Source organism: Bos grunniens, chromosome 15 (genome assembly GCF_055505025.1).
Source record: "Bos grunniens cultivar Pamir isolate PY7600 chromosome 15, Bosgru_T2T1.0, whole genome shotgun sequence".
NCBI classification, from domain to species: domain Eukaryota; kingdom Metazoa; phylum Chordata; class Mammalia; order Artiodactyla; family Bovidae; genus Bos; species Bos grunniens.
In genome coordinates this window covers 65,527,499-65,538,311 of record NC_141179.1, presented here as the reverse complement: position 1 = coordinate 65,538,311, position 10,813 = coordinate 65,527,499, and the positions used below count along the sequence as shown (strand labels likewise).

At 42.7% G+C, this 10,813-nt stretch overlaps 1 protein-coding gene across 1 annotated transcript in view; it reads right to left on the bottom strand.

The window, feature by feature from the left end:
* Positions 1-212: 212 nt before the first annotated feature.
* Positions 213-10,813, bottom strand: part of CAT (catalase) — a 35,879-nt gene continuing 25,278 nt past the window's right edge. The window contains exons 9-13 of the mRNA XM_086341126.1: positions 10,100-10,238; positions 7,409-7,539; positions 3,345-3,452; positions 1,522-1,605; positions 213-920 (exon numbers count right to left, since the gene is read on the bottom strand). Of these exons, the coding sequence (XP_086197252.1) occupies positions 855-920; positions 1,522-1,605; positions 3,345-3,452; positions 7,409-7,539; positions 10,100-10,238 (528 nt within the window). The 3' untranslated portion in view covers positions 213-854. The remainder of the gene's footprint in view (positions 921-1,521; positions 1,606-3,344; positions 3,453-7,408; positions 7,540-10,099; positions 10,239-10,813) is intronic.

The following is a 10,813-nucleotide window of genomic DNA, read 5'->3' as shown; positions in this document are numbered from 1 at the left end:
GAGAAGGAAATGGCAACCCATTCCAGTATTCTTGCCTGGGAAATCCCATGGACAGAGGAACCTGACTGGCTACAGTCCATGGGGTCGCAAAAGAGTTGGACATGGCTAAGCAATTAAACAACAACAATCTAATAACATGATATTCAGATTAAGAATCTTGAGACATTTCAAGTTACATATGGAGACTAAAGAAATCAAACACCAGTCTTCTATTTTTATTTACAGATTATTTTATTGGAAAAAGGAAAGCAATTACAAATCAGTCTACTGCAAAATCAGTGCTGTATTAGGATAAATGTAATTGCAAGTTTTAAAAAACCTGATTAATTCAAAGCAGGAATAAACATCAAGCCATGATGGTGCTGAAGTTATTTTCAAAAGACAGCAATGTGTTCTTCCTCATGGGAACTGAGAAAAATTTAAATTTCTCAGTAAATTATCTTTATCTTTTCTTCTTATATAATTACAGTGATATTTTTAAAAAATAGGCCATGAGATGATATGTAAACATAAATGTCACTAAGACTTTTTCTGGTCAAATAAAATCATATTTCTGCTAGAAACTTTCATTCTAGTCATTTTAAGTGAATAATCAGCTGTCAAAAGCAAATACATGTTTCTTTTAAATGATTGTTAAGCCTTAACCTTCATTCACCCACAGGAAAGTAGGATTAAAAGCCATTATTACATCATTTGCTATAGAAATCTGGATTATCATTTTACAGACACAAACTTGCATTTGCATGTCTAGTGCAGGAGAATCTTCCATCCAGCGATCCGTGGGTACAGGTGTGAACACCATGCTCTGCTTCACAAGCGGACGGCAACGTGGTGCAGGGCCAGGCCCCCGACCCTCAGAGATTAGCTTTCTCCCTTGCAGACAAGTGAGACCCATGCTGCACATAGGTGTGAACTGCGTTCTGTTTCAAAAGGGCAAGAGCAGCAGGTTAATTAACTCACTTGGGCAGAGACTCAGTACGTATTTCTGCTTTCATCTATGCTCAAATGAAAATAACAATGCAGAATTTGTCCACCTTAGATTGTCTTATAACCATATGTGCTAAGTCGCTTCAGTTGTGTCCAGCTCTTTGCGACCCTATGGACTATAGCCCCTGTGGAGGAGGAAATGACAACCCACTCCAGTACCCTTGCCTGGAGAATCCCATGGACAGAGGAGCCTGGTGGGGTTGCAAAGAGTTGGACGTCTCACTCACTCTCTCTCTCTCTCTCTCTCTCTCACACACACACACACACACACACACACCCCAGAGTCTTACATGGCCCAGGGCATCACACACCCACACACACACACACCCCCACACATCCCAGAGTCTTATATGGCCCAGGGCTTAAATGAAGAGGTTGCGCTTTCCAGGTGAGATCTTTAAATCTCAACTGAGATTGTGAACAGCTGCTTAAGAAACTGAATAGCTGTCCCTGAGGAGAATCACTGAAGAGAAAACCCATTGTGCCTATCCATGACATACACCCTCTGCCACAGCTGGGCTGCTCTGGGCTCACCTTAGGTTTCTCCTCATTGTATTTGTCCAAAAGAGCCTGGATGCGGGAGCCATATTCAGGATGGACATCGCTGAAGTTCTTAACCTGAAACCAAATGAAGACCATGAGAGCATCACCCTAGGCCCCTACCGTGCCAGTCCCTAGTGTCTGCTCCACGGGATTTCCTCCAGAGGGGAGGAGGGACACATCCACAGGAGGCAGAGACACAGCATTTAACAACAGGGAGCAGGACTCAGGTCCTGGGTGTATACTGGCTGAGCAACCCTGGATAAGTCATTCGCCTGAGCTTCAATACCCACTCCTCATGGAATAGGTACGACAATCAAATCTCCCTCATAGAGTTCAATATCCACTCCCATAAAAACAAATGAGTCGATTAAATCAACCTTGCAGAGTATTGTGAGAAAAATGCATTAGGAGGTGAGCTCCACTTACAGCTGGTAAAGAGCTGACCTCGGAGGAATGCAAGCTACAGTGATTTGTATTAAGAAAAGGGCCCCAACACTGCCTGAATTTACAGTTAGCGTATACCCCATGGGTAAAATAGATAGCTGGTGGGAAGCTGCTGTCCAGCAGGGGGAGCTTAGCTCGGTGGTGACCTAGACGGGTAGGATGGGGGCGGGGGTTGGGTTGAAGGGCCCAAGAAGGAGGGGATATATGTATACACATACTTGATTCACTTTGTTGTACAGCAGAAAGTAACGCAACGTTGTAGAGCAATTACACACCAATTAAAAAATAAAGTGAGGTGTACAAACAATGGCCTGTGTTGGGCAACTCTGCACACTTCTAGAAGGAATTCCTGACCAGGGGCCGATCCCCAGCAGACAGCAAGAGGTAGGACATCAAGAACCCACGGAGGCCAGGCAGCTTTAGCGTACGTAAGAGGAGAAGGCCAAGAGTTTGGGCCCAATTCTCTGCTTACAAACAGTCTCACTCATTTTTCTAAGAAAGATGAGAAAAAACCCACCCCACCTCTCTCACAGAGCAACAGTCAGGCTCTCTGCCTGAGTAAACAGCAAGAAGTACTAGTGTCCAGGGAATCAAAGGGTTATCTTTCATATACACACTCATCAAACACAGTTTATAGAGCTCTGCCTGCAGAGAAAGCGCGCAGCCTGCAAGGTACTTATCTCCAGACCTTAGAACATACTCCAGACAGCTGCCCTTATGAACAGAGAAGCAGCAGCCAAGAGATAAGAGAGGGGCAGCGGTTCCTAAATTTATGAGAGGCTGACCCTGGGGCAGCCAGGAAACCAACAGTGAGCAAACAGCACAACGAGCGACCATCAGAAATGCCCTGGGACACCTTTGCTTAAAAGGTCAGCCTGAGCTTTGGAAGCAGCTCAGTTTTTACCCCAGAAAACAGCATGTTTCTATTTGCTTCTGAAGGCAGATTGGGTATCATAATGTCGAGTAGTCAGGCAGACTTCAAACCACAAAGACGTAATCTGTATTTCTTATCATCTAAAGTCTAAGCAAAATTGTGGCAGGACCCACATTTTCATACTGGATATTACTCTCTTAACATGGAACTTGGCTACAGTCAGATTGAATAGCATTAGGAGACGATTTGCCTTAAACTAAATTATTACACACTGGACAAAGAGTAAAGGACTGATGGATATAGTGTATCTACTGGAGGTAAGCCATAGAAAGAAAAGAATCAGAGGTTGATTGGGGATTCATACTCATTTTTTTTTTAAGTTTGCTTAACTCAAGTAAAATAGAAATGACACTTCTTTTGAAGGTCTTTCTCCCACAGCTGCACTCTCCCATCCTGCCAGCAGGTGTCACTGTTCGGCTTACAAAGTATCACTCACCGCTTTCTTCTGGATAAAAAGCTGTGCGTCTTTCAGATGGCCCGCAATGTTCTCACACAGGCGTTTCCTCTGCTCCTCATTCAGCACTTTCAAATAGAAAGTCCGCACCTGCTCATTGAAAACAGAAGGCAGGGAATCACGAACAAAACTGACCCAAACCCCACTTTTGAAATGAAGACGCAAGATTTCTCATTGCTGTAAGAATGAAAAAAGGCTTTGCAATTTAAGAATAATTTATAGATGAAACTGTCACGTGTTGAGTTCCTCACTTTTTGTTTTAAGTCAAACAGGAAGATAACGGGGACTTCGCTGGCCATCCAGTGGTTAAGACGCCACGCTTCCAATGTGGGAAGCATGGGTTCAATCCCTGGTCGGGGAACTGAGACCCCACATACCGTTGGGGGCATAAGCAAAAAAAAAAAAAGGAAGATAATAGCTCATAACTTCTTTTTAACAATGTCTTTTGTGGTCACTGCTTACAAATCTCTTATAAATAAAAGGCAGTGTAGCCTACAATTAAAAATGCCACCACACCTTACTACTGACAAGTGCAGAATGTGCCATCATCAAATGCAAGCTTAGCACAAGACAACCTTTGCTCAGTTCACCCAGAACCAGAGAGCATACACCCTAGCTCATTAATTAGGCTCTTAGCTACTCTAAGATTTCTTAGAGAAGACAGATGTTAATAGTGGTATTTTGCTTACAGCACTGAGTTTACTTCTAAAATGAATATCAAAAGGTTAAAATTAAAAAGTAAGAGCAAAGTAATACACATATGAGTCCTAACAGCCTCTGCTTATTTCTGAAATCAGCCATTTCTCAGGTATCGCTCTGACTCTATGCAACATTTCATTCATTCATTCGTTGAGCAAATATTTATTACTCACATACCTATAATGCACCAGACCCTATTCTATGTACTGTTCTGCTGCTGCTGCTGCTGCTAAGTCGCTTCAGTCATGTCCAACTCCGACTCTGTGCGACCCCATAGACGGCAGCCCACCAGGCACCCCCCGTCCCTGGGATTCTCCAGGCAAGAACACTGGAGTGGGTTGCCATTTCCTTCTCCAATGTATGAAAGTGAAAAGTGAAAGTGAAGTTGCTCAGTCGTAAACCATCAAATTACCCAAGGTAGCAAATTTATAAAATATCAAAACTTTACAGTTTTTATAAGTTATCAAATATCAGAATATAATACTACTTTTAAAATTTGAGCAAACTTTAAATCTGATATTAAAGTTTAAAAATCTTTATACTTTGAGGTATTAACATAATCCAATCAAAGTACTGCATGTGGGAAGATCTAAATAGACATTTCTTTAAAGAAGATATACAGATGGCCAAAAGACATGAAAAAAATGCTGAACATTGCTAATTATTAGAGAAATACAAATCAAAACTACAATGAGGTATCACCCCACTCCAGTCTGAATGGCCATATCATAAACTCTAGTGGCTCAGACAGTAAAGAATCTGCCTGCAACACGGGAGACCCGGGTTCGATCCCTGGGCCAAGAAGATCCCCTGGAGTAGCAAATGGCAACCCACTCCAGTATTCCTGCCCGGAGAATCCCATGGACAAAGGAGCCTGGTGGTCTGTAGCCTGTGGGGTTGCAGAGTCGGACATGACTGAGCGACTAAGCGCAGCACAGCACATGCCTGGCTAACAACCACCAATCACACACAGCTCGGCTGCTCACTACAGGAGGGCACGGACTCCACAAATGAGACAGCGGTTCCATTTTATCACCAGATGAGGATGCTGAGCTAATCTACCCACTCCAACACGTTAACCACAGACCTTTAAGAGCAGGACCAAATTCCTATTCACGAAAAAGTGACATTTTTAATAGTCTATACAAAGTGAGAGAAGAACTCTTTTTTTCTTTTTAAGTGTAATATGTCTGCAGTAAGGGTACCAAATGTTAAGTGTGAAGTTCAGGGTGATTTTTCAGGGGACACTCGTGTCACAACCACCCAGATCAAGAGAGAAACATCACTCACATCTCAGAAATGCCCCTACCATACCCCTCCTCCCAGTCCCCTTTCTCCAGCTGACCCCCCAGTTGTTTTTACTTCTATTATTATAAATGTCTTTCTTTACTTCTCTTGGAAATGTACACAGATGGAATCGTGTGGTCTATATTCTCCTTCTATTGTTCAATTTCATATTTGTAAGATTCATCTGTGTTACTGCTTGTTGGGATACTTCATTAGTTTTCAATGCTGTACACTGTGGGAATATTGGAGAAGGCGATGGGAACCCACTCCAATACTCTTGCCTGGAAAATCCCCATGGGAGCCTGGTAGGCTGCAGTCCATGGGGTCGCTAAGAGTTGGACACAACTGAGCGACTTCACTTTCACTGTTCACTTTCACGCCTTGGAGAAGGAAATGTCAACCCACTCCAGTGTTCTTGCCTGGAGAATCCCAGGGACGGGGGAGCCTGGTGGGCTGCCATCTATGGGGTCGCACAGAGTCGGACACGACTGAAGCGACTTAGCAGTAGCAGCAGTGGGAATATACTACGGTTTATTTATCCAAGCTTTCGTTGATGAACACTTGGATGATACGAAGAAACTGTTGTACCTGTCTTCTGCTGCTCACATGTACACGTTTCTATGTGGAATCTATGCTTAAGAGTGCACTTACTAGTCAAAAGGCACGTACATGTTTAGCTTCGGTGGATACTGACAACCAGGTCTCCAAAACACCTGAACCAATTTACACTTATGTGAGAGCTGTTTCTCATTTTACAAACACTTGCTACACAGTCTTTTTAAGTCTCGTCATTCCTGTGCATTGGTAGAAGTGCCTCTTTTCAGTTTTATTTTGTATATTCCTGATGGCTAGTGAAATACATGACCTTTCCGTACGTTTTCCAGTCATTTGGATACTTCTTTTACAAAGTGCCTATTCGAGTCTTTTGCCCATTTTTTTCATATTCATTTGTCTGACTTTTTCTTACTGCTGTGTGGGAGTTCTTTATACGTACTGTATGTGTGTTGTTTGTTATTTAGAGGAAAGCAAACCGTGGCTTGCGTTCTCAGGCTCTGAATGGTTTCTCATCATGAAGGGGAGTTCTCTTTCTCTCTCTCTTCATGACTGAGTCTTGATAACATCTACTGCTCTACCAGTTCAGTAATCCTCTATTATGTTTAATCACCTTTTTAAACTCATTTACTAAATGCTTAAGTTGTTCATTTTCCAGCTCAGTATGTCCATTCAATTTTTTAAATTTTATTGGCCACACTGCACAGCTTGAGGGATCTTAGTTCCCCAACCAGGGACACCCCCCTGCAGTAGAAACGCAGTCTTAACTACTGGACTGCTAGGCATGTTCTCTCAATTCTTTTTTTATAGATTAAAGTTCTTAATAATGCTCCATGCTGTCATCTCTTTTCTATTTTCCTAAAAATATTATTTGCAGTTATTTTAAAACCTGTATCTGACAATTTCACTATCTGGATCTCCAGTAGGTTTGCTTCTATTGCCAATTTTGTTTTGTTTTTTTCCTCTCTCTTGATTTTTCAGATATAAGGGCTTAAGTGTTGGGTATGCCTGATAATTTAGTACTTACTAAATGCTGGATATTTGCATATGAAAAATAAAGAGATAATCTGAGACTCTATTTTCAACTCCATCTAATATGGGAACTGAGTTATGAATAAAGATGTTGTCCCTGAATTCAATTTGAGACATATTAGACACTTTAAATGGAGAAGGCAATGGCACCCCACTCCATGGAAAATCCCATGGATGGAGGAGCCTGGTAGGCTGCAGTCCATGGGGTCGCTAAGAGTCAGACACGACTGAGTGACTTCACTTTGAGTTTTCACTTTCATGCATTGGAGGAGGAAATGGCAACCCACTCCAGTGTTCTTGCCTGGAGAATCCCATGGACAGAGGAGCCTGGTGGGCTGCCATCTATGGGGTAGCACAGAGTCGGACATGACTGAAGCGACGTAGCAGCAGCAGCAGCAGACACTTTAAAAGGTAATATATTCAGACATTGAGAAGAATGACCAAGCAACTCTCACAGAAGACAAAGGAGCCATTACCTGAGTGACATTGTCATCGTTGGCACTGTTGAAGCGCTGTACATCCCCAGAGAAATGGGTCCTGTGTTCCAGGGCAGAAGGCTGATGCTCAGGAGCACTAAAGCTATTGGGGTAGTAATTTGGAGCCCCACCTTTAAAGGAAAACCACATACATTCACTTGGGGAGATGAAAAATGAAGTAAGTCTACAAATAGTCAACGAAATAAAAAATAAATTCAAGGGACAATTATATATGTGTGCACACACGCGCATGTGTGCAGATGCCATGCACATATTATTTTTAACTCCCCATATTTAGCTATAAACAGCACCCAGATTCTTAAAGAATACCGTCATCTGCTCACATATCTGTCTCCCTCTGCGTCTTACAGGAGAGATCTCAAGTTCCCTTTGAACACTCAGATGGTCCCATCTCTACAATCTTCTCATGTTTACCAGGACAAATATATTTATATAAGTTTGGTTTGGCCCCCATAGAAGATGACACCCAAAGACACATTTCAAATTGGAGGGTTTCAGTTGGGCCTGGGTGCAGTTCAAACATGCAATCATGGGATTCCTGGGAGCTCAAAGTTCTAGCTCTGCTCTTTCAATCACCAGACACATGGACTGAGCCCTGAGACACTCACTGACTGCTGCAGGGTGGTGCTTCGGGGTCAGTGCTGGATCCTGAATCCGGCATTTTTGACTTTTCCATTCCAGCACATACTAGATTGCCATCACGGGACTCTACTTCACTATTTCTTAAAGGTGTTTAAGATGCTTGGGGTTTCTTTCCTTTATTGACTACGACTTTATTTAATTCTATTGGGCTGGCCAAAAAAACCCAAACGAACTTTTTGGCCAACCAATCCAACAGCTTCACTTTTGCTTCTCTCTACAGATACATTTTTTAAATATTTTTTTAACTTTGATATTTCTAATATGTCACCACTGATTTCTCTGGACTTAGGAAAAATAATGACAAATGCAATCAAAACATGTATTAAGACTTCTGGAATAAATTTTGAGGCTTTTTTTTTTTCCTTTTGGCATGTTCATTTTCCCAACTATGCTCTGCCTCAGCTGATGTATACAGAAGCTTGTGTTATATGAGTACATGCTGCCTAAACAGAAAGGATGGCTTGAAAAAACATAGCAAGTGGTTTGAACAAACCAGTCTGGATTTAGAATTTTACCCAGGTCCCTGCTGGAATAGACAATCCTGGGTGGATACATCACACTGTACATCACACTGACAAAGGAACCAAAAGCTTGTAGGAAGACAGGGGCCCCATACTCCTATGGAGTCCAGATACCAGCCCAAGAAATTCATTCCAGGTCAGTCACGTCCATGTGAAAAGCAAAGTTCTCCATAACAAGCCATCACAGTGATTTTCTGTACTAAGAATTAGTTCTTTGAAATGTACCAGTTGGAGTAACTTTAAAATTTTATTTCCAAATAAGCTCTGACCTTTACTCAAAGTTGGAGTTGTCCTCAAGTCACTGACTATTGGAAAAGATTAAGCTTTTTCACCGAACTGCAAGGGAACAGGTCAAACTTTCTACTTTTAAAATTAGACAAGAGGGGTGTCAAAGTAGTTTTTTCACACATACACCACCATAATAGTAAACAAGAATGGTAAACACAAAGCAATTACTTATTAATGACATCCCCAAATATATAATGAACCACTTTAATACAGCCGGGCTTCCCTGACAGCTCAGTTAGTAAAGAATCTGCCTGCAACGCAAGAGACTCCAGTTCGAGTCCTGGGTCGGGAAGATCCACTGGAAAAGGGATAGGCAACCCATTCCAGTATTCTCGGGCTTCCCTTGTGATTTAGCTGGTAAAGAATCCACCTGCAATGCGGGAGACCTGGGTTCGATCCCTGGGTTGGGAAGATTCCCCTGGAGAAAAGAAAAGCTACCCATTCCAGTATTCTGGCCTGGAGAATTCCACGGACTGCATAGTCTACGCGGATGCAAAGAGTAGGACACAACTGCACAACTTTCACTTAATACAGCCAGTCTCAACAACAAAAGAATCAAGGACTATTAATGAAAAACAGTAACTTTAGTATAAAAACACAGAAGACAGATAGAGGAGTACCGATTACTTTGGGCAATTATACACCAACACGTGAAGCCTCAGAGAGCAGAAATACTGCAACCACCCAACACACGCAGTTAGTGAGCATATTAACTTGTTGAATACTTGGAAGAGGCTTAATGATAATAATTGTAACAAGATGCAAGGCACAAAATTATATATATATGAGCTAATCTTAAATGTGTAACAAATATTCACAGGAGAGACTGGCAAGAAATACAGCAAAATCAATGTCAGTAATAAAATTAATTAAAAAAAAAAAAAAAAAACCCTGCTCCCTAAGTTGGATGATATCCTGCAGCAGCCAGGGTGAAAGATCTTTCTCCCTCCTCCACTGTGAGATGGACAGAAAGTAAAATCTGAGGTGGGAACTCTCAATAAAACATATAAAATAGATAAAGGTAAGAAGAGTCCTCAGGCAGCTGAAACCTTCATTGCTGGGCAAGAAATATGTGGTGGGCACAAGCAGCCATATGGGGCTTCCACAGAGCAGGAGGTCCCTGGGGCAGCCTGAAAACCCGTGGGCTGATGGGGCGCCCCAACCCCTGCCCAGCAGTGCCCCCTGGCACCCTCAGAGCGAGCCACCTTCTGAGGCTTACCCTGATTGTCCATCATGCACATGGGGCCGTCACGCTGGTAGTTGGCCACTCGAGCACGGTAGGGACAGTTCACAGGTATCTGGAGATAGTTGGGTCCCAGGCGGTGGCGGTGAGTGTCAGGATAGGCGAAAAGGCGGCCCTGCAGTTATAAGGGAACAGACACTGACAATGTGCAGTAAGAGACAAGAGAGAAACAGCCCGTGAACTTCACTGGCAAGCGTTGAACACAGAGCACCACAGAGCCCTGACTGTCCGCCCAGTAAAGACCAAAGTTTCTTCTCTCTCACCAAATGAGCGCTCCCTAACTGAATGGGCCTTAACCTTCCACATCATGCAGCCAAAGAGCCACAAATCTTCACATCTCTTCTAGATCTTAACTCCTTTTTTTCTCAAATAACAAGTTAGTGCCCAGGCTTGAATTCCTTCTTATTCCTGGGACTTCCCTGGCAACCCAGGGGTTAAGACTCCAATGCAAGGGGGACACGTGTGACCCCTCATTGGGGAACTAGGATCCCACATAGTAAGTGGTGCAGCCAAAATATATAAAAAAAAAATAAGAAATAAAAATGATTTCTGTTTCCAAGGACACATTACATTGCAAAACAAACTTGCTAGAACCCGACTAACTGGAGTCATGAACTAATTCCATTCCTCCCCACTCTCTCACTCCAGGGGAGGGGTCAACCATTTGCTCTTAACAAAAAGAAGCAGATT